This window comes from Furipterus horrens, unplaced genomic scaffold (assembly GCF_987537825.1).
Source record: "Furipterus horrens unplaced genomic scaffold, mFurHor1.1.pri manual_scaffold_4, whole genome shotgun sequence".
NCBI classification, from domain to species: Eukaryota; Metazoa; Chordata; class Mammalia; order Chiroptera; family Furipteridae; genus Furipterus; species Furipterus horrens.
Window position 1 is genome coordinate 94740376 of NW_028327174.1, and position 25092 is coordinate 94765467.

A 25092-nucleotide genomic window follows, 5' to 3' on the forward strand; every position below is an offset into this window, starting at 1 on the left:
GTGAGGCCATGATAAGTGAACTGTGATATGGAGAGGGACTACTGTACTATACTATTGATTTTCTGTAATGTATTCTTCACTTCAATTAATATATTCTTTTTTTACTGGTTTTGTTTTGGTTTTTGGGTGTTGGTGGTGGTGGTTTTGTGTCATTGCTTTTAGACAGAGAGGAAGGGAGAGAGAGAAACATTGATGTGAGAGAGAATTGGTTGCCTCCCATACACGCCCAGACAGGATATTGGTCCCCAGACTAAGATCATATGCATCAGGATGAGGGATCACATGTGCCTGCTCCTAGACCAGGAATCAAACTTGCAACCTAGGCATGTTCCCTGACTGGGAATCAAACCTACAACCCTTTGTTTACAGGACGATGCTTCAACCAACTGAGCCACACCAGCCAGGGCTTGACTGGTTGTGATTTATATTCTCTATCTCTGTTTTTATGTTTCCTATCTCTTTGCTGAAGTTTTCACTGATTTCATCTGGTCTTCCTCTAAGTTCCTTGAGCATCCTTATAACCAGTGTTTCGAACTCTTCATCTGGTAGATTGCTTGCCTCCATTTTGTTTAGTTCTTTTTCTGGAGTTTTGTTCTGTTATTTCATTTGGAGCATGTTTCTTTCTCTCTTCATTTTGGCTGCCTCCCTGTGTTTGTGTCTATGTATTAGGTAGAGCTTCTACATCTCCCAGGCGTGGTGATGTAGTAGGTATCCTATGGGGTCCAATAGTACCGCCTTCTGAATCACCTGACCTGGGCATTCCAGGTGTGCCCCTGTGTGGTCAAGAGTAGGGAAAATATTAAGGTATGGCTGTGTTAAGTATTTCCAATATATATGTATTTTAGAGAAAAAAAAATTATATTTTAAAGGGACTATATATATTTATAGAAGAAAATCACTTTCCTAATAATCACAGGTACTTTAGCACCCTCTTTGAACTCTTTTATTCAAATATTGCTGATTAATATCAAGAAGTATCTTTTAATCAATATCTACTTCAAACATTAATATTAACCACATTTTAAGTGTTATAAAACATAAAATTCTTAATTGTCATATTAACTCATATAATTTATGAAATATGAGCACTCAAATTGCATTTTATAGATAAATTGATTATTTGTTAAAATGAAAGACTGTATCTGTACTGATAGTTAAAAAGTGATCAATTAGTAACTATTAACATTGTTGGTATTTAGTTTCCTATTAAATTTTTATTTTCGTTCAATGCATAAAAAAGCATTTATAGCCCTGGCTTGGTGTCTCAGGTGGTTGAAGCATCGTCCTGTACACCGAAAGTTTGCAGCTTTGACTCCCAGTCGGGGCACATACTTACGTTGCAGGTTTGATCCCTGATTAGAGAGCATATAGGAAGCAGATGATCGATTTCTCTCTCTTTGTCTCTTTCCTTCTCTCTCCCTCTTCTCCCTCCCTCTTCCTCTCAATCTAAAATCAATAAACATGTCCTCAGGTGAGGATTAAAAAAGATACTTGCACATCAATTTTTTTAAAAAGCATTTTCAAAATTAGATACGACTATTATAATAACAGAATATAAACGTTCATTAAGTTGAGCTTTTTTACCACAGGAATCTGTAACTGCTAACAATATTACCATTAAAAAAAAACTGTTAAACAGTACCATCAAACAATAAACAGCACATTTGTTTTATGAATGAAAATGAAAAATTTCAGCAGTTTTAAAGAAACCACTGTGAAACTAATTCATGGCACTTTCAATGGTTTTCAGCACTTTTTCAATATTTTATATTTCTTTCTAACAGCATTATTTTAAGGCAGCATTATTTTAAGGGGATGCTGCTGAAACATTCTACACTGTATAGGACAGTCCTCACAACTAATAATTATCTGGCCCCAAGTGTTAGGCTGACACACCTAAGTTATGTCAAAGAAGTAGTGTTATCCTCATTCATTCACTCAGAATCGACTGAATGCTGAGAACAGAGTTAAATAAGATCCGATTTCTGCCTTGAAAGAACTTTTCAACCTTTACAGAGTTTAGTGGAGAAAGCAAACAGAAGAACCAGAATTACAGAGCAGCGTGGTAAGTGCTAAAATAGCCATGCACTAGTGCTGTGAGCCCACACAGGAGAGCCATCTGAATTGGACAGGAAGCCAAAAGTTTCTCTATGGAAAAGTTGATTTGAATGAATGAAAGTTAGGCAAAGCAGTATTTATCAGTCAGGAAAAGAGAAATATCTCTAGGTGTTTCAAACAAAGAGAATTAATCTAGGGTTACTTTTACACAGTTGAGAAACAAAAGTGAAGACAATGAGGAACTCAAATGAGCAGCAGCAGGAAGAAGCTACCAGCCCTAGCCTGGAGGGATAGAGTGAAGAGGTGGTGCTACTTAAGTCAGACACTGTGCCACCTGGCAGGAAGAGCTTCCCAGTAGGAGTGGGAGCCAAACAAGAGCCTTAGAAGCTGCTGGAAAGGCCCCTGCAGCAGCCCACACGGAGAGAAATACCCTGGCATCTCCCACCAATGCTTCCCTACTGGCCAACCTGGCCAGAAGCCATTTGTCACAGGAGCCTGGGGATTGTGGTTCCTTACACTACAGAGAGACAAAAATGGCTGGAGAAAAAGACTCTGAGATCAAACAAGGAAATACCCTAAAGCATAGCAGTATGAGAAAGGCTCACTGTATTGTGTGCTAGGCTTAGATGATTTGACATCTCAACATCTTCAAAGGCAGCCGAAGACACTAAATGAAATGACACAATGGGATGACACTGTGGCTGGGTTGTACATGAGTCAGACCAGAAGACAAGGGACTTGTCAACAGGCCAATGCAGTCATCCAGGTGAAGTTCCTGAAGGCTGGAAATACAGAGGAGACTGCCCACACTGAGCAAGGATGGCTTACACTTGGTGACTGCTGAGGGAGGGAAAGGAAGTCTAGGACCACTACCAGGTTTTAGCCAGTAGGTGGCACTGCTGGGGGCAGAACCTGGTCCCTCTGATTCCTAGTCCACTCTGCTTTTGCCTATAGAGGCTTAACCTTGGGTAAGTCCCAGTGTCCTAATCTTTACATTTAAGATGTCCCCCAGGGCAATATCCTACAGTACTGTGATTCAAGGAGCTATACTTTCACTTCTTTAGCATTTCAGATTTCACTGTTTTCCCCATGTTGCATTTTCTATCATTTGCACCAGCATATTACAAAATCCTTTTTTTGTACATTTAACTAGGTAAATATTCCTGGATTCCAAATTCAAGTACAAGTAAGTTCTCATTTTAAAAATTACTGGTCACAGTTGTTTTCAGAGAACTCTCATTATGACTAAAATGTTCTATTCTGAAGTTCATACACCCCATTTCACAATATTTCACAATATTTCCATCTAAAATTTTTTCTTGTAGTTCTGTTCATAAATATCTCTGGCAGAGCTCCCACAATTTACAAGACTTGCTACAAAACCACTGATTGAATTGCAACCCTTGTTAATAGAGGTCATAGTGTTAGTTCTAAATAATGCAACTTGGTATGTTACTTGGAAATTCCAGGAAAAGCTTTCTTCCGTGATTTTTAGTTTCATTCCAAGTAACACACAACAATCCCATTGTTCAGCTACATGAACAAAATAGGAAGTCAATGGTCTTTTAAAAAGCATGTTTCCCTAATTAGAAACTGATTTTCTGCATGTATTTTACTGGATCTGTATCCTAAAATTTAAGTAAGTTTTACATAAATACTTAAGACTTTTTAGTGTTGTAAAAATCTAAACATCTTCACATTGGAAAAAATAATGGTGATATATAATAATGAATTGTTACCTTGGTACAGATATTGACAATGCAGGAGAATTGATACAATGTCACATCAAGATAAATTTAAATAATCTAAGCGTGCAAAGCACATGTTCTTACTGTTTAAGAGCTCACCATCTTGTTCTGAAGGTAGCCATATAAACCTACCATTGTAAAAGTTTGGGTAAAGCAATTTGGGGAGATGTCTATAACTCACGGAGTAATGGATCTAATTCATTTGAGGAGGCTCAGGAAGAAATTCCTAAAGAAAGTGATACCTGCAGACAGTGTCAAAGTTTTAGACTAATGGTATGTATGCTTTTCTAAACCTGTTTTCACCTTAATTTCTATTATTACATTTCATCAAGCCATCCTTCCAATTATATTGTTTTACTTACAGTAGGGTGGCCAGTCATCCCACTTTGCCAAGAACTTTTCCAGTTTCAGCCATGAGAGTCCCAAACATGCTGGGAAATATCTTACCTTGGGCTAATTGGGACAGCTGGTCACCCAAATATACTGCTTCCCAACCATACTTGTATTTCTGACTCTTCCTTTGCTCATGCCAGTTTCCCATCAGGAATAGGCTATCACCTTATCACTGCCTGCATAGATCTTTGTGCCCAACAGAGGCTCATGACTTGATGAGTTGGTTGGTATATACATAAATGTTGGCACCTCTTCTTTTCTGTATGGCAATGAAGCACAGATTCCGGAAATTACTTTACTCAAGATCCATGTGACAATTCTCAGTTTAGAACCTAGGCCTGGCCCTGTGTCTTCCACAGAGCCCTTAGGGTCAGTTTAACAGTTTCATCCTGGGTTGTAAAAGGTATCCTAGTGCCCTCAAGTTGTGGTGTCAGTAATCTGTCTTTGTCCAACCAGATTACACAATAAGGGATTGTTAGAAATAAGGACATAGTGACTCCCAAACCAGTAAAAAGTCATTAGTAACAAAGGGCAAATGTACTTAGAGGATCTCTGAGAAGGGAGCTGACAGCACTGGCATATCTACAAACCACAGAAGGGGCATTTAGATAACCGTGTTAGATTGTAACTCCGGAGTAACCAGTAATGGAGAAACGGGGAAGAAGGAGAGGGGAGGGGGAGCTAATTGCGTTAGGGCGGGGAAGCTAATCGCTATCACTTTAGGGCAAAGAAGATAATCACTTTAGGGTGGCAATTTTAGGGTGGAGAAGATAATCACTTTAGGGTGGCAATTTTAGGGTGGAGAAGATAATCACTTCAGGGTGGCAATTTCAGGGTGGGGAAGCTAAGACTATAAAACCAGTTTCCTTTGTCTACTTGGTGCGCACATTCTCCTGGCTGTGAGGGTGCACCCGGCTCTGCAGACTGGTTAATAAAGGCCTCATTTCACTGCTCAAGTCCTGTGTCCCAGTTTTTATTGTGAGCGTTTCTCACAGGATCTTGCCTGTTCTTCTGTATCCAGTGCCAATCATAATAAGACTGTTATTACTACATAAAATGCAGCCAGTCAGTGCCAGGGACTGGACTTGATTCTGTCTAAAGTAATTACTTTATTTCAAGATTCTGAAAAGGTGAAACAACCACAATCCTGTCCCTCCCAGAATAAGTACAGGTGGACTGGAGATGCTGGGTGGTGGACTCATTTTGCAACTGGGAGATGTCACCTTCAAGACTGTATATGTGTGGCTCATTCAAATGCAACCCACAGCTCTGCAGACCCCCAGTTGCCCCATTAACACATTAAACTGCAAAGCATGTGGTAGCCCCTTCAGCCTTCTGATTAATGGGTGACTGAACTTCAGAAAGGCTTCAGAGGTTGAAGTCTCTGTAGTGTGCCTGGTCTCAGATTGAATCAGCCCTTTAACTATGGCTGTCCCAGAGGATCCCTCCTAACTGGGCATGACACAGGGGCAAATAAAAATGAATCCATTTGAGAACTTAGAGAGTAGAAGTCCATCAGACCTCTTTGCATAAAGTCAGATTTTATTCTGCACTTGAGAAGGCTAAGTTAAATTGGGACCCAACCTCAAGATCTTTATACAACTTTCTTCTCTTCTGCTTTTAATTTTACCTTTGGAGGTAATGGCATTTGAAAGGCATCATTAGGACTTCTGTGGTTTCACTCAAGTCAGCATTATGTTATGAGGTACTAAACTTGGAGTCAGACACCTGAGGTGCTTGTCCCCACTTCTGCCTTTCTGTTTGTTCCTGAGTTTGAAGCGGTAGAGAAGAGCATAGGCTTTGGAGGGTCAGCTGCAGGATCCCCAGATCGATTACCTAATCTGCCCAAGCATCCATTTGATTATCTACAAAATGAAAGTCATTCTATTGACCTCTTAGGTTTGCATGAGAACTCAGTGGCATGCTGTTTCTAAAGCACTTAGTACAGGGGCCTAATAAATGGTAGTCTTTTATGGGTATTATATAATCCTTTCTTTTTTCATCCATCACTAGTCATTTATTGAGAACATGAGGACTGTGATATTTAACGTGGCTTCAAGGCCTAGGAAGGCTTGGCCTGATGGGAAGAGTTAAGGAGAACAGCATTTTCATGGAGGAGTGGTGGGGGGAAAAGACAGCATGGACACAGGTGTGTGGTGGGCTTCAGGGCATGTGGCAGGAAAGAAGGAGGTGCAGTATTTAATTTGAACTTGTGTTTCTGAATTTCTATTACTTCACTATTATCCTTGAGTCTGTCTGTTCCTCAGCCAGTTAGAATGCTGTTGACAGGAGCCCCTCTCTGATGCAGTTTCCTGCACACAGCTGACCTAATGCTACCTCAGCTTGGACCTTCCCACTCTTATGTCCCTGGAGGATTTTGTAGCTTGTTCATTAGAGTTTTGGGGTGTTCTGTAGACAGTAGGCAGCTGAGGGCATCTTGATCTCCATCACAATTCCTTGCACTAGACCTTATATATACTAGGCACTCGGTCTATTAGCTGTGTTAAACTTAACATAAGTTGACATTTCACTATGACACATTTTAAAATTGTTGCTTTCTTTATTATTTGAAATTAAAATTTTCTTGTTTTTTAAATAGAGAGAAGACAGTCTTGAATGATGTCTTGGCTTTTCCTTCCAGCAGTTTTTCAAAACTACTTAAACAAGTTTCAATAGATAGAAGAGTTTACCATCATATGGAAAGGACAACCCAAAATTATCTTTATGAAAAGGAATGTATATTTGCATTCTTCCCTTTAATTTATTGTGAAATAAAAACAAAATTTTTAAGTAAAATTTTAACTTAATTTAAAACTTTTTATTTGATTAGCCCATTTATGGGGCATGCCTTTTTGTCTGTTAGCAATTATTAAACAAAATAGTCCCTGTTTATAAAGGCTCTTCCGTAGGGGAAATAGCTAAATGCTTTTTTGCTTTCTGTTGCAGTGGCCACAACTGAGGAGCAGGAGCCTGATGTGCAAAGCAGGTGTGAAAGCCAGGCGGGCAGCAGCCTCAGAGATGACGGCCTGCACCTGGGTCCGGTGGACACCGGTGCGCACGTGGGGCTGAACCGCGCTGCCCTGTGGCCACAGGCTTCCGGCCCTGAGAACATGACAACAGCCCAGAATGGCCATGGGCAAGTTGCTGCAATCCCCTGTTCAGTCTCAGATCCGCCAGACCCCAACATGGTGACCTACCCAGCCTGTCAGAACGGAGGATGTGCTGGCGACGCGGAAGCCCAGGACTCCAGGCTAGGCCCTGCCAAGCTTGTGCGCCTCTTCTCGGTGAACAGGAAGAGAACTGGCGCCAACCCCGAGAGGCCCCGCTCCATGGTCCTGATGGGGCACTCCTCCACCTGGAACGCCCTAGCCTCCTTTCGAAAGATGGGCTCTTTTAAAAAACTTAAGTCCTCCGTCCTTCAAGGAATTCAAAATCGTGAGGGATCCGATGCAGCCAAGGAGGAGGCCGCGGAGCCTGATTTGGGCCCAGCCCTTGCAAATGGGGCAGCCGTGGTAATCCCAGCAGGCAGGCGCGGCTCCGCGGAAGCTGCCAGCGGGCTCCCGCAGCCTGGGCCCGCTTCCGACGGCTCGGAACCCGAGGAGGCGGACGACACCTTCCAGAGGAGCACGCACCGCTCCCGCAGCCTGCGCCGCGCCTATGGCCTGGGCCGCATCAGCCTGCGGGACTGCGAGCACCATGGCCGGCCCTTGCCCTCCACCACCCAGGAGCCCCCAGTGTGCGCCATCCTTGTGAAAGACTCGGAGAACAACAGCATCGCCTACCAGAGAAGTAAGAGCACAGACAACCTGAACTTCCTGAGGAAGGGCTCCTTCAAAAGGAAGTCTGCCTCCAACCTCACGGACCTCAGGATGGTGCCGGACAGGCCCACGCCCCGACGGACCCTAAGCAGCTGCTCTGCCGACTCAGAGAAGCTCGGCGAGTCTGAGAAGAGGACCAAACGCTGGAAGAGCCCCATCAGGGCCAAGGACTTTGACCGGGTCCTCAGGCTGGTGAGCAGCGCCACGGAGGCAGCCTGGAGGCGAGACCGTCCCCGGAGCGGTGCCTCCTGCCCCGGGGACGCCACCCCCGCGGCCCAGGCCCTGCAGCCGCCTGCACGAGGACTACTCGCGCCGAGTGTCCAGCAGCATGGAGCTGGAGCGCAGGAGGTGCGCCACGGCCCCGGGCTTCAGCCCGGCCGGCCCTCAGGGCCCTCACCTGGACGTGGAGACCGCGGTGTTTCCTCTTGAGTCCCAAAGCGTCGGTCCTTGCGCCCGCAGCTCATCGCCAAGTCCAGCTGCCCAGGAAGTATCCCTCCAAGATTCCCGTGAACCAAAACCTGGCAGCCAGTTTACATTGGAACCTGAGCAGCCTCTCACGCCGCTAAGGCCCACCACACCCAAGCCCCCTAGCCCTCAGAGTCCAGGCACAGGAAATGCCAAGTGTGCCAACAATCTCAGTGCGCTGTCCCTCAGTTCAGTGGACAGCGATGAAAGGGCAGAAGATCTTGTGTTCTTCCCGGATTCAGTGCAAGCCACGTGTGACAAAGGCAGTGAGGACAGCTGTTCTTGCAGCCACCCTCAGCTGAGCCTCAGCGGGGCTTCCGGTCCAGAAGAAAAGGAGGACGAGGTAAGTGCAGGGTGAGGACTTCTTGAAGATGACCTGCTGCGGGAGGGATGCTTGTGCTAGCGCTGCCCTTCCTGCCTGCTGGAGGCGGCCCAGTGCACAGGCGCTTTCCCTGGGCAGAGGCGGGCTCTGCGCCTAGGGCGCTGCCATCACAATTATGCTTGTCAAGGTGCTGTTACTACATTGGGAGATCATCTTTGTGTCTTTTGAAATGAATTGCTAATGTAGCAAATTCCTTGAGATGGCACTTACCACACCATTTATTCAAAAGATATTGAGTACCAACTATGTGTTAGATTGTGTGTGGGGTGTGTGGGGTGTGTGTGGGGTGTGGTGTGTGTGTGTGTGTGTGTGTGTGTGTGTGTGAAAAAGACTTGTCTTCCACTCCAGGCAGCTAATAGGAGCTTTCAAAATTTTGATTTTTGAAGTATTTGCTATTACCCATAGATTTCTTTTTTTTCATATTTTAAATGGTTTCTGTATCCTTTTCAACCGAGTGCATATACTAAATGAAATTGTTTGTGTTAAGAGACCATTACATGTTCTAAGTCTGTTTTATTCCCTAGGAATGAATCAGAAATGTGCAGTTTGATACCTGCCAACCCTTGAGCAATGACGGTTCAAAGAAATTTTTATGATGGTTTTTATACTTATTTTTAGAGTAGAACATAAGCATCTCATGAATTGAATCAGCTAATAACTGTCAAGGCCACAAAAGCAATGTTCTTTTCATATCCTGTCAAGCATCAAACAACATTACTGTATAATTTTCACTTTATAAATGCATTTGGTAATATTACCTAACAGCTGAAAGATGAGGGAATGCATCCATGTGTATATATTGCAAATTATTCTTCACATATATTTCTAAACGATTTTACAGGTGTAAATAGGTGCTTGCCATGAAAAATAATCCCCTAGCAACTGCTCCTTCCCACTGATCTCTGGACAGGAACTAGGTTTTGGCTTAATACTGCCAATGAATGAATGAATACACGTCTTCTGCAAGCCAGGACAGCCTCTTTACAGAGAGACTTGAAAAGCAAAGCCTATTGCAGATGACTTTCAGGAGATCTAAATCAGCCTGAAGGATCCCTGGGCAGTGAGTTGCCTCGTTTTTTGTGGATCTGGGTTTATATAAGACCACAGGGCTAGAGTGTCTTCCAGAGGTGTATATGGGCACCATTTGCTCATTTGCAGATTTCTAAAGAAGCCTTGTGGAACAGTTGTGAGGACATGGGACTCCCTGCCAGACTTGGGGAGGCGTTCCAGTTCTGCTAGCTTTGCTTTATATAATTGGCCAAGGCCTGAACCAGTCTGAACCATCCTTCTCGGCTGATGAGATGAAGCATACAGTTCCTTCCACCGAACACCCTGAACTGCCATACTGGCGGTTTGGGATCCCCTGCCTGCAAAAAAGGATTTGCATAGGTCTAGAGGTGGGGATTTTATTTTTTGTTTAAGAAAATTAGTTAAAAAGTCATTAAAATATTTTATTTCTGAGTACTTATTAAGTGAACATATGCAAGCATTAGTTTCTAACTTGGTTACCTCCCTGAATGATCTGACCATTGTATAGTTTTACATGTATATTTGTTGTCCTTAGTTATATATGGATTTAATTTCTACCCACAAGGGATCACTAAAAATAGAAAGTAGGATATATGTTATTAAAATTTCACAAATTTTAATAGATAATTCTACAAATTTGCCTCAAGACAATCATCACATTTTTAAGTTGCAATTCATTTCCTTAAAATTCTTACATAGCACATCAGGCTTCCTCTTATACTTTCAGTATAAATGTCAAGAACAGAAAAATAGAATGATAATTTTACCCAATTTTTATTTTATATATTGCTAATCTTCAGTTTTACTTGAAGAGAAGTGCTTGTACAGTATAACCTGAAACTTTCGCTTTTTTTTTTCTTAAACAATATAAATTTATTTTGTGACAGTTCTATAGGCTAGGCGTCCCAGATTTTCTCTTTTATTTTGACATTTCGAAAAAAAATACAAACAAAATGAAACAAAACCAACAACAACAAAAGAAAGAAACCTGCAAAATGCAAGAATACCAACCTTCATGAGTTAAAGCAGTTTTTGTCTGTCTTATATAGCATTACATACACAAAATTAAATTTCAGTCGTTGTGTCTTAATATACAGTATGGTTCTTTGTTAAAAATTTATTGATAGCATGGTTCTGCTTTCATGTTTAAAGGTAGTTTAAGCTATGGCTATTGTTGAGTACAAAAGGTTGGAACCCATGGATATTATGATATTTAAAACATTATAATGCAATTTTCAATATGGGACAATAGTTTTTTTACTTAGAATCACTTATTTGTAACTAGTCACTCTAAAAGTGACAAAATATTTTTTAAAACTCTAAGCAGTTAAAAAGATTTTATATTACTGTGAAAAGGAGTTGGAAAATGTCAAGCTACCTTCATTTTTATAAAGCATTGTGGAAAAATCACATAAGTCCCTAACATGCTTCTGCCACCTAGTGGTAAACTTTGTTGTAAGACCAAAGATCAGTTGAGAAAATTCCTTGTTATTTGGTTTAAACATGCAGTGTAACATTTATACTTGTTCACAGTACTCTCTGAACATTATAAAGGTACAGGCAAAAGAATTTAGTGTTACTGCAGGTTTCCTACCAAGTTACCCAGTAACACCTTTGGCTGCATGGGATCCCCGGTAAATGGATCCTGTCCTTAGTTATATAGTATAGACTCAGTAGTTGGTGATAGTGATGAAATATGCCAGAGATTAGCCAGAGGCTAGCGATTTTCAATCTTTTTTATTTCATGACACACATACACTATTAATAAAAGTCTGTGGCACACCAAAAAATATATTGTTTTGCCAATCTGACAAAAAAATAGGTATAATTTTCATTCACACCAGATGACTATTGTTGGCTGTTGTCATTTTTCAAATTTTACAGTTTAAGGGAAAAGAGATTAGTGCCCCTTACTAAATAGTCAGGTATTGAATATTTTAAAAATTCTTGTGGCACAACAGCTGAAAATTGCTTCTATAAATGAGACTTTTAAGTGATGAGAATCCATTGTAACCCCTTCACAGGGGGCTTTAAGCTTTTGGTAAATGTTCCTTTCTAGTTTGGTTGGAATCTTGGTTTTGCCATTCAAAGGATACCTACCTAACACTGGGCAAACTGTTCAATTTCTGTTGGCCTCAGTCTTCTCAGGGGTTGAATGTGGAATAGCTTTATGGTTTGTTAGAACTAAAGAAATTATACATGTTAAAAATAGCCTAGTATTTAACACTGGCTGTCACTCTGTGATGTTTACTACCGGTTCAGACAATTTTTCCATCCTAGGTTGACGTGGCTTCTTAAGCTATGGGCCAGTTAAGGTTGGTTTGTTTGTTTTTTCCAAAACTGGTTTTTAACATGTCACTGTATAATATAGCCTCATGGGGGATTGTGAAGTTCTTCAACTAGTTTGACTTCACATTAGTTTTTTAAATGCATGAGAGTTAGGTTTTACCATAACCTAACATTTCTTATTTTAATAATGCACCATACTAAATTTGTGAAGCACCTACCAGATATAAGACACTCAGGTGGGTATAGCTCTATAAGGAAGAGTAGGTGATGTCAAGGAGATTAGAGATGAGCTAAGATGTACCTACATTGTAGAACTATGCAGAATGGATTAAATCCCACAAAAGGAAGTAAAACCATAATGCTGTGGGGTTTCAGAAAAGTTGTAGTTTTTACCATGTATCAAATAAAGGAAGACTTAGTAATGGTTATCAAATCTGATTTGGAGGAGGTGATGTTTCTATAGTAGTTATGGAGAGAAAGGTAGGGCTTTTCAGTGATTAGATGTATAATGATTTTGTGTGATTTGAGAAACCAGGAAGTAACAGTTTAGTTTGATGTGGGGGAATGATCTAAGGTAAGATGAATTCATTAAGTCCAGATCATGGGCACTCTGAAATTCCAGAGTACACAATCTATACATTACTTGGTAAGCACTGAGAAGTCAATGATGGTTTTGAATAGCAAAGAGCCAGGACCAGAACTATATTTTGGAGGAATTAGTTCATCATTGGTAAAGAAGAGAACTGGAGAAAAAGAAGTGGCCCAAGGGAAAGCTATCAGGATTGTACTGCCAATGAGAGATCAAAGGTAATAAGGCTCTGAAATAGAATATATAAGGAACAGGAGTGAATGAAACAACACATCATAAATAGTAACACATCTCGTTCATTTATTACCTAGCTACTATATGACAGACATAGGGACAAGAAAGCTTTTTGATGTTTGTTTGTTTGTTTTTAATAAGCTCTTATTCTCATGGGTTCACAGTCTAATTGGTAGATTGGAAGGTATAGAGATCATTGTGATACAGTGTGACAAGAGTTTCTAATGAGGAATGTACAAAGTAGCATGGGAGCTCCAAAAGAAAGAATTATTAACTCTGGGTGAAGAATGGCAATTTGGGGGAAAGACAATTGAGTGGCGTCTCACAGATTGTGTTGGGGCATGCAGAGGCCAGCAGCTGGGGAATGGCAGGGCCTTCCAGGCCAGTTGTAAGAGCATGGAGGAGGAGGCAGGCAGGGGAGACGGGAGTCGGTCAGCCAGAGGAGTTATCTAAGCTTCATTTTCCTCACCTGTAAAGTGGGAGTAGTGACATACCCACCTACGCATAGGGTTGTTGTGAAGATTAAAGGAGGTGATGTGTGTAGAGTACTTAGCACTGAACTTTGCAAATAATAAGTGTCCACAAAGAGGCTAATCTGTTGGGCTGAGGGAACTCTGCATTACTCACCATAACTTCGGTACAGGGTGGTTGGGTGGAGAAGCAAGAGATAAGAGTGGAGAGATAGGTCTGTATATAATTAGGAAGATCCTTGCTTGGACTGGTGGAGTTTGAACTCTACCCTGCAGGCATGAGAAATCCCAAGAGTGTTTAACCAGGGACCAAAGAGGATTACCAGCTGTGCAGAGAGGACTGGGGTAGGGGTGGTTCCAGGAGACAGTGTTCCTCAGTTGTCTAGTTCAGAGGTGCTGAGATCTGAGCTGAGGCCATGGGAAGGGGGAGAAGGGGTAAGACTCCAAAATAGTCTTATAGTTCATATTCTTAACTAACATTTGAATGCTTTGAGGGAGTGAGAAGTCAAAGATGATGGGGTGATTGGAAGGATATTATTGTGTTGGGGTCAAGAATCGAGCAAGTCACAACAATGGATGAGAGCTGAATTTGGGTTATTATCCTAGCCCGCTAACATGATGGCACCTTGCGAGAAATCACTTTCCTTTTCTGAACCTCAGTTTAGTTGAACACTGAAATGTTTCAGTGTTTATGATTTTCTTCCTCAGGGATTTGTAGCTTCAAAATTGTCGGAAGCCATTGTACTACATAGTCTTATGAAGTTAAAACAATGTGAGTGCTTGACTGGATTTTAGTTCTGTAGGATATAAATTGTTATTACCATCCTGGGCTCTGAGGTGGTGATTTTAGCCTGGGCTCTCATCCCAGTCTCAGAAAGAAAAAGGAGGGAAGTTCTGTGATACCACAAGGTAAGTGTCACCAAAATAAAGCCTCCCTCCAACTTTGAGTACTGGTATAATTTGGTAGGTGAGCAGGAGCTAAATTAAAGCCTATTTGCCATGTGAATTAAGAATTGTGGAATTTTATGATGATGACAGGTACTTCATATGTAATGAAAGCTCTAAGGTGCTGTTGTGGTATGATTTAATCAGAGATACAGATACATTGAATAATTTTGACTCTTTGTACATTAGTTAGACATTACTCTTTGGGTTACTCTAATAGCTAGTTGGAAGATTCAAACAATTCTCATGCAGGTTAGAAATTATCTGAGCTATTTCAAAGGCATCCTTAGAAGCAGAAAGATGGGGTTGCATATATAGACGTAGTGACCCTAGAAAGTCTGCCCAGGATTTTTATAGGAGTTTTATTTAGGTATAATTTGTATAACATAAAATTCACCCATTGCAAATATCCAGTTTGATGATTTTTAAGAAAGTTATAGTTGTGTAACCACCACCACAGTCAACTATAGAATACTTCTAATATCCACAAAAATTCCTTCATGCTCTTTTGGAATCAATTCCTTCTCCCACTAAAGGCCTAGGCCACTACTGATTAGCATTCTGTCTCAATATTTTTAAATGTGAATAGCTCAGTGAATGTTTGTAAATTTAGAGTTGTGTGGCCATCACCATTACCTAATTTTAGAACATTTCCATCACCCCTGAAAGGAAACTCATACTCATTTGCAGCCATTCTCTGTTCCATCCCTAGTACCTGGTCTACTTTTTCTGTCTATAAGTTATACCTTTCTGGGTAGTTTGTAGAAATGGGGTAAGGTAATATAGGATCGCTTGTGTCTGGCTCCTTTCACCTAGGTTCAACCATGTTGTCACATGTGTCAGTACTTCATTTTGTTTTATGCCGAATACTGTTCATTTGGATGGATAGTCCACGTTTTGTTTATCCACCCATCAGTTGGTATGCATTTGAGTGGTTTCCACTTTTGGCTGTTATGAATAATGCTGCTATGAACACTTACATGCAAATTTGTGGATATTGGACATATGTTTTTATTCTCTGAGTAGATAACTAGGAGTTGAATTTCTGCATCATACATTAATTCTATGTGTAACTATAACTGACAAGCCGTTTACTAAAACAATTGTCCCATTGTAGTTCCCACCAGCAGTGTATTAGGGTTTGAGTCTTTCTGCATCCTTGCCAGTGTTTGGTATTGCCAGTATTCTGGATTATAGTCCTTCAAGGGGGGCTATATAGTGGTATTTTATTTTGATTTTAATTAGCATTTCCCTAATGACTAATGATGTTGAGCGTCTTTTCATGTGTTTATTAGCCATTCATTTATCTTATTTGTTGAACTGTCTATTCAAATCTTTTGCTCATAATTTTATTGCGTGTTTGCTTTATTATTGGACAGTATAAAGATTTCTTTACATATTTTGGATACAAGTCCTTTATCAGATATAAAACTTACAAATATTTTTATAAGTTTAATTTTTTTATTGATTTCAGAGAGAGGGAGAAAGAGAACCATCAATATATTTTTTTCACTTATTTTATGTATTCATTGGTTGATTTTTATTTGTGCCCTGACTGGGAATTGAACCTACAGCTTGGCGTATCAGGATGATGCTCTAACCAGCTGAGCTACCCGACTAGGGTGCAGATATTTTCTCATAGTTTCTGGGCTTGCTTTTTCTTAATGGTGCCTTTTGAAGAACAAAAGTATCTAATTTTGATGAAAATCCAATTAATACTTTTTTTCGTTCAGGATTGTGCTTCTGGTATTAGATCTAAGAAATCTTTGCCTATCCTAAGGTCACAAATATTTTCTCCTATCTCATCATCTGGAAGTGTTATAGTTGTAGCTCTTACATTTAGGTATATGCCCCAGTTTTAGTTCTTTTTTGTGTCTAATGTGAAATAAAGGGCTTGGCTCATTTTTTGGCATATGGACATCCAGTGATCCCACCTCCATTTGCTGAACTGCCCACAGTTTTTTATACCACAGAAAATGTAAATTTCCATACTCTTCTCAGTTCTTAGTTTTCTCTGACAAAGAAGCCCTAGAATTTGAATCACAAGAATTGAAATTATAGTTGGAAAGATAATTTGAAAATGATATTATTTGTACTCTTAATAAATATTTTCCTAATTAACATTTTGTTGCTGGGACATTTGCTATACTGTCAGTGTTACACTATATTCCCTAAGTAGTGACCCTGAGGTGTACATCCTTCAAAAGACATTTTCTCCCCAAAGTGCGTTTTTCCTGTGTTATGAAGAGAATTAATGTTTCTTTCTAATAGTCCAGTTTGTGGTAGCTTACATTTAGTTTCTCTTAAGGTGTTTTTGGCTTTTTTATTTATTTTCACATTCCTTTTGCAGGAGAAAAATTCCCAAATAGGAAAAAATATCTTGCAGAAATTTTATTAAATCATAGGAATGCAGGTCATTAATCCAAATGAGAAAATAACCTTTTACTTTAACAATTGAGACATTTTCTAACTCAGTATCTGTTTTTTAATTTATTTTTTAGTTGTAGTTGACATATCATATTAGTTTCAGGTGCACAACATAGTGATTAGATGTTTATATACCTTACAAGGTAATCACTGTGATAAGTCTTGTACAGTCTGGAACCGTATATAGTTACGATATCATCAACTCCATTCCCTTATGCTGTACATTACATCCCATGACTAATTTTATAACTGAAGGTTTGCACTTCTTAATCTTATTCTTTTTGTTTGTGTTTTAAGTTGTTGCATTTTATTTAAATTGTAAATCACACAATGCTTTTCATCTTCAAAGCACTCTTTTCAAAAACCTATAACCAGCTGGGGCTAACCTATATGTGTTGAAGGGCAGGAGAACTGTGTGGCCCCTCTATTTGCAGAGGGAAACAGAGTCAGGGGCTTATAATTTCATCAAGCAGCAGAGGGTCAGGACTCAGTCCACACCAAGCCTTGGCTCTGCGGACAGGCTTCAGATGAAACCAACCACGTGACTGTGCCACATCCTCAGCTTTTCCTGTGCTGATGGGACTTTAGTTCTCTCAATAACCCTAAAAGAGGCATTGTTACTCCATTTTATAGATGAGGCAACTGCAGCTTAGAGAGCTTAAGGCATGTGGCCAAGGCCATCCAGGCTGTGGGGGCACCAGGTGCTTCCCACCACTCTGTGTCCACATTCTCAAGGCGCTCAGGTCAGACAGGGCCTGGCAGTGCCCTGCAGCGCCCTTCCTCCTTCCTCTGCCCAGGCGAGCGTGGGACAGACGTGGCAGGCCTAACTGACTGCCATTCAAAGGCTTTCATGGTCTTTTTTTTTTCTAATCCAACACACAGACTTTATTCCGATTTCACCCATTTTCTTGTCCTCTGTAGTAAGAATTTTTCAGGTATAGGATCCAATCTGGGAGCACCTGTTGCATTTTCAGGTGTCATATCTCTTTAGCCTTCCTTCATTTGGATCAGCCTTTCTTTGTCCTCTCAATTTTGAATGTCTTTTTTTTAAAGAAGTATCTACTTGCTCTGAAAAGGTCTGTGCTCTTCATTACATAAACAGCTATTTCCAGTGGAAAGTCTTAAAGTATTTCTGAATGGGTGCTCAGTGTTTGGCAGTCAACAGACTTTTATAAACTTAAAAGGCCGCCTCTAAATTTTTTTCTAAAATTGTAATATCTAGAGAAATGAGAGTATATATAGGTATCATATAATAAAAGTATCACATAATTCTTGAACTTTACAGTGGCTCATTTCTCAAAGTTTCTCTCTAGTGAAATGTCATTCAATAGGATTTTCCCATTAAAAACAAGGGGGGAGAAGAAGACAGAATTATATACCTACGTACCTGAGTAAGATCCTAGTTTTTATAGAAGTTAACATAATAACCATTTGTAATCAAGTATAAATGACATACTGTATTGTTACAGAATGGGAGTCTCCCAAAATCCCCAGAGCCTATGGGCTGGGGGATAGGGAAAGGAAACAGCTTTTAAGATGCCTTCATATGCCTGTGGCTAGTGGCTAGTGTCTTTGTTACACAAATAGCTTTGATACTTCCAAGGCCCCAAGAAGATGGGAGGGGTTTTGGGACCATGGAATGGTACAGAGAGCACACACAGCCTGCGTAAGGTTCTGTGAATGCTCAGAACTGGTTACCATGCCCACTGTGTCACAGGACACAGTCAGTGATTTAAAAATAGGCGGCAGACATTTTAGCTAAGGTCTCCATATGGCTTGTAGAAGGGGTACTCCATGCGGCTTAGAGAAGAGGTTTTCCATGCAGTTTGAGAAGGGAGAATACCATGCAGCTTTAAAAGGGCAAAGGGAGAACCATGCGTGATCCAGTGCAACACGGCACATGTTTTCCTGGACTGTTATACGGAGGCTGGTGACAGCGTACCCCAGATCCTGAAGGAAACAACTGACAGATAAGGGATGGGGAACTTCTGGGCATGTTTTTGGCTTCTAGCCTTTTGGGGAGCAAGAAAAGTGCTGGGTTCCGTGGGAGAACAGGGCTCTGAGCTGAAGTGCTCATGCCCTCCCCAGGCTGGAATACTGTAAATAAAGGCCTGTTTTTCTCAACACTAGTTGTTGGGTTTTACACAAGGCGCCACGTGAAAGAACCCCCTTTCACTCTGTAACAGTATCATATCAATGTTAAACTTTTTAAAGTATATGAAATACTTAAATGAAATGATGTGAACTAATATACTAGTGTATTTGCCAAAGTTTTAATATTCTCTGATTTAGTGACTTGTTTTATTTTATAGGCAACGAAGTCATAATAGACCTTACTGACGTGTAGTGCCAGTATTCTTTAGGGGAACTTTTAGCTTGATGATTAAGAAACTGATACCAGTTTGTATGTTTTTCTCCTGTTTTTTTTCCCCCCACATCTTTAACTTCCCTGTAGTAATTAAGATTCCAGAGCATCCAAGGTTGAGAATCACTTTCCAGTTGGCTTAGTGACACACATTCACTTTCACATGTCTGCCATGATAATCGAAAAGAATACCATAGATTTAGCTGGCAGAAGGGCATACAAATTGCCACATGTCACTATGTAAATTGAATGTTATCCATGTGTCTTCTGCTGCCAACAGTCTAGGGACAAGACAGCAAGTTGGAATGTTCCTTTTGTGTAGAATGATAACAGTAAGACAGGGCAGGGAGGGGCTGGCACTCAGGTTGGCTGGAGAGGAACGAGCACTCATAGCAGGTAACTTCCTAGGAAACCAGCATCAACGTGGTTGCCAGCCATTGCTGCCAACATTTCTGATTGGTCAGGAAGGTCCGTGGTGTAAAAATAGGTGGGCTTTGTAGTAGGGCTGCCTGAGTTCAAATCCTGGTTTCACTACTAACCACCTCTACTTAAGAAAGATACTTGGCCTACTTAAGCCTCTTTAAGTTTCTTTTTTTTTTTTAAATAGAGATGATATACCTACCAGGATTAAGTGAAATAATGCATATTAAATATTTACAGTGCCCAAAACAGTAAATTTAATAAATGTTAACTTTTATCATAATTATAATCATTGTCAGCATTACAAGTACTGCATTTGGTCAGACACTCCAATACAGACCAGTGAAACTTTGCAAACTCTGATCTTCTAGCCAGAGTTTCTCAAAGTTTGGCATGAAGAGCACCCAGGATGCAAGCTAAGGGTACAGATCCCTGAGCCGCACCTGGAGCTACTGAATTGGAATCACTATCATGGAGACCCAGTAGTCTGGACTTCTACCACGCTACCCAGTGAAATTCTTTTTGCCACCCTAAAGTTTGTAATCTGCTGTCTAAGCTTTGCTTTATTGTGTTTCATAGATGTTACACTTTTTTACAAATTGAAAGCAAGACCTCCTGCCAACAAAAAGATTACTGCAGGGGTATGGAAGTAAAACTCCAGTATCTCTGAAGTACACCTACATTAAATATTCTGTATTTTCAGTGTGACCATTTCGCTTCCAGGTCTGCACCCCTGCCCCGTAAACTCTTGATTTAGGAAAGAGAGGCATTCCTGAAAAAGTTAAAAATTGCCTTATAATCCTGTTTTTCCCTTGAACTATATTATCACTTGAATATGAATTTCTGCAGAAAACAGAATTCCCTTTGGCATAAAAATGGAATTATAACTTTTCAAGCGAGAAATGATGGATTTGCTCTAAATGTATAGAGGAGTGTGATTCCAGCAATTGTTCCACCCACTGCTAGGAACTGAAATTTTACTAACTCACTTGGGAAATTTATGAATGTAATTGTCACTTAAAAATCAAAGTGTCAGTAGTAACTGCTCACATTTATAGGATTCTTTTTCAGAAAATATTGGTCCTTTACATCACACAGCTGCCCAGTGAAATAGGTTAGCAATTTTGCATTTGCTTTAAAAGACTAAACTGAAGCTTGGAAAAACTATGGGATCCTCCCCAAGTCATATAGCTGGTGAGTGGAAGAGCTGAGTCTAGAGCCAGGTGAGTGGGGAAGAAGTTCCCAAAATAACGTCTGCTTGGTATCTAGCATGCAGACTTAAATTCTAACCATGTTAGTTTCCTGATCTTTAGTGGGGCTTAGTCTTTTCTTTTATCATTTGTAAAACAGAATTAACAGTATGTAATGCACAGGGTTTTTTAATGAAATGGGATATGTAAAGGCCAGATTTCATATGGTGGCGTTGCAGTGGTTTGATAAATTTCCATTCCATTTTCCCTTTGGACTCTGCATCTAGCATTCTTTCCACTAAGCTTGGACCACTTTCTACCACAGTTGGTTTCTTCCCAAATTGGAGTTCTTCCTGTTCATTCTTGGACTGCCTTGGATAGGCTAGGCAGCTCAACTAAAGAGCTTCACTCCCTTATCTGGCATCATCTTTTGGTGGCTCACCTGATAGCACAGGAAAGAAAGCCACTGTGGACAGAAGTGGTGTGACTCTAGGGCCAGAACTTTGCCATTTCTAGTAGATCTCCCCACAGTGGGGAGACAGGAGGCATAGCACCTGAAATACAGTTTGTAATGAGGACAAAGTATTTCAGTTCCATTCTCTAATGTACAATATAAAATTTTAATATATTTACTTATACCAAGGTTCTGCTGTGTATTTGGCTTTATATCTTCACTCTTTTTGGTATAAATTTTTCATCTGTAATTCTTTTACTGCCAAGTTTTGCATTAAACATTTTCAAGATATTTTGCAGCAGTATAGGTTAGATTCTCATATCCCTCTATGCAAATAAAAAGGAAACATGACTGGTGCTACCTCTTCTTTATTTTTTTAGTTACAGTTTACATTGAATATTATTCTGTGTTTCAGATGTACAATGAAGTGGTTAGAAAATCATATATATTACAGAGAGATCCCACGGAGCTTCAAGTCCCCACCTGGCCCCATGCATAGTTATCATGATGTATCATGATACAATACTGTATCATATTTCATATACTGTAATCTTCATCTCTGTGCCCTGGCTGGTTTAGCTCAGTGGATTGAGCATCGGCCTGCGAGCTAAGTGTCGCTGGTTCGATCTTCCAGTCAGGGTACATCAGAGAAGGAAAACTCTGACTCCAAAAAACCTCCGTTGCCTTGCGGCATACCTCTTCAGGGGAAAGGCTAAGGGAGTAAACCCCGACAGAAAATCCGGAGCCAGAGTCCCTAAGGCGGTTTGACGTTGTAGTCAACACCGGCAACTCCTGTGGCGCACCTGAAGCCAAGCTGTATTGACTCCGTCTTTCCCTTGGACCCTTCTGCTGCATGGGCAACAGCAGACCCTCCATATTACCCTGCCCAGGCTCTGTAGCTTCAGCGTCATCACAAGATGTCGATTCAACACGGGAGGAGACAGATACCGTGTCACTCCCGAGTCGGACTGCACAGCCATTCTCAGCGGTGCAGATAGACTCTTAAGAAGCTACACCATCGTCTCTCGAGAGGGACGGCTGCCGACGACGACGACGAATCTTCATCTCTATGACTGTTCTGTAACTACCAGTTTGTAGTACTTAATTCCTTTACCTTTAAAAAATTATTGATGAGAGTGAAACATTAATTTGTTGTTCCACTTACTTATATATTCATTGGCTGGTTCTTGTATATGCCTTGACCCAGGATTGAACCTGCAACCTTAGTGTATCGGGACAGTGGTCTCACCAACTAAGCTAACTGGCTAGAGCCCCCTTTGCCATTTTCACACAACTCCTCAACTCCCCCTCCCAAATGAGAGCTGTAAGTCTGTTAACTATATCTATGAGTCTGTTTCTATTTTGTTTGTTTGTTTTGTTCTTTGGATTCCACACATAAGTGGAATCATATGGTATTTGTCTTTTTCTGTCTGACTTATTTCACTTACTATAATAGCCTCTAGGCCTGCCCATACTCTCACAAAATGTAAGATTTCATTCTTTTTATGGCCAAGTAATAATCCACTGTGCAAATGTATCACAGTTTTTTTATCCACTCATCTATGGATGGGTACTTGTGTTGCTTCCATATGTTGGCTATTCTAAACAATGCTGCAATGAACATAAGGGTACATATATTCTTTTAAATTAGTGTTTCTGGTTTCTTCAGATAAATTCCCAGAAGTGGGATGACTGAGCCACAGGCAATTCCATTTTTGATTTTTTGAGCAACATTCACATTGTTTTTCATAGTATAATAGTTGCACCAGTCTGCATTCCCACCAACAGTGCACTAGGGTTCCCTTTTCTCCTCATCCTTGCCAGCACTTGTTGATGGTAGCCTTTCTGAGAGGTGTGAGATGATATCTCCTGGTGGTTTTAATTTGCATTTCTCTGATGATTAGTGATGTTGAGCAAGGTGGATGATTCTTGTATGAGCAACTTCTCATATGTGTGTTGACCAACTAGATGTCTTCTTGGAGAAGTGTATGTTCAGGTCTTTTACCCACTTTAAAAAATTTTTACTTATTTTTAGAGAAAGGGGAAGGGAAGGAGGAAGAGAGGGAGAGAAACATCCATGTAAGATAAACATCAGTTGGTTGCCTCTCCTACTGGCCCCAATGAGGGGCTGAACTGCTATTCAGGCATGTGCCCTGACTGAGAATCCAACTGGAGACCTTTCTCTTTGCAGAATGACACTCAACCAACTGAACTACACCAGTCAGAGCATTGCCCACTTTTTAAATTGGAGTGTTTGTTTTTCTAGTGTTGAGATGTCTGAGTTATTTATAAATTTTGAGTATTAAGCCCTTATCAGCTGTATTATGGTGAATAAGTTCTCCAGTCAGTTGTCTTTTCATTTTGTTGATGGTTTCCTTTGCTAAGCAAAGACTTTTTAGTTTGATATAGTCCCATTTGTTTTGTTTTGGCTTGCTTTGCTTTGCTTTCCCTTCTGATGGTTTCATCTGGGAGTTTTATGATTTTGTGTCTTATATTAAAAATTTTAATTCATTTTGAGTTTATTCTTATATATGTTGTAAGAAGGGGTCTAGTTTTATTTTATTTTTTTGCATGTATCCAGTTTTTCCAAAACCATTTATCGAATAGACTATTTTACCCCATTGTATGTTTTTGCTTCCTTTGTCAAATATTAATTGACTATGAAGTGATGGGTTTATTTATGGGCACTTTCTTCTGTCCCATTAATCTATATATCTGTGTTTATACCAGTACCATGCTGTTTTGATTTCTATAGCCTTGTAGTATCATATCAGGTAGCATGAGCCATCCAACTTTGTTCTTCTTCCTCGACATCGCTGAGGCTACTCAGGGCTTTTTGTGCTTCCGTATAAAATTTGGATTATTTGTTCTAGTTCTGTAAAATACACTGTTGGTATTTTGGTAGGAATTGTGTTGAATCTATAGATTGCTTTGGGTAGTATGGACAATTTAATGACGTTAATGCTTCCTTTTCATGAGCATATTATATGCTTCCATTTAGTTGTCTCTTCTTCAGTTTCTTTCTTTACTATCTTATAATTTTCCAAGTACAGGTCTTTTATCTCCATGGTTAAATTTATTCCCAGTTATTTTATTTTATTTTTTGATGTAATTGTAAATGGCATTGTTTCCTAGTTTCTCTTTCTGATAGTTTATTATTGGTATATAAATGTGCAATCGATTTCTGAATGTTTATTTTGTATCTTACTACTTTACTGATTTTATTTATCAGTTTCAGTAGTTTTTTTGGTGGAATCCTTAGGGTTCTCTATATACAGTATCATGTCATCTACAAATAATGACAGTTTTACTTCTTCCTTTCCTGCCTTTTCATTTTTTCTTCTTTGATTACTGTGCCTGGGACTCCCAGTACAATGTTGAACAAGAGGGGTGAAAGCAACCATTCCTGTCTTGTTTCTAATCTTAAGGGAAACTCTTAGTTTTCCCCCATAGAGTATGATGTTGACTGTGGGTTTGTCATATATGGTCTTTATTATGTTGAGGTATGTTCCCTCTATTCCTACTTTGCTGAGAGTTTTTATCATAATTGGTACTGGATTTTTTTTTCCAATGTTTTTCTGTGTCTTTTGTTATGATCATATGATTTTTATCCTTCATTTGGTTTATATGGTATATCATGTTAATTGATTTACAGGTATTGTACCTACCTTGCATTCCTGGAATAAATCTTATGTGATCATCATGGTGTATGTTCATTTTAATGTATTACTGGATCCAGTTTGCTAATATTTTGTTAAGGATTTTAACATCTATGTTCACCAAGGAAATAGGCCTATAATTTTCTTTCTTTGTAGC

At 40.0% G+C, this 25092-nt stretch overlaps 1 protein-coding gene across 1 annotated transcript in view; it reads left to right on the forward strand.

Moving 5' to 3' along the window:
- The first annotated feature begins 7149 nt into the window (after positions 1 to 7149).
- SPATA13 (spermatogenesis associated 13) overlaps positions 7150 to 25092 on the forward strand; it is a 72902-nt gene continuing 54959 nt past the window's right edge. Inside the window, exon 1 of the mRNA XM_090273789.1 lies at positions 7150 to 8825. Within this exon, the coding sequence (XP_090129915.1) occupies positions 8346 to 8825 (480 nt within the window). The 5' untranslated portion in view covers positions 7150 to 8345. The remainder of the gene's footprint in view (positions 8826 to 25092) is intronic.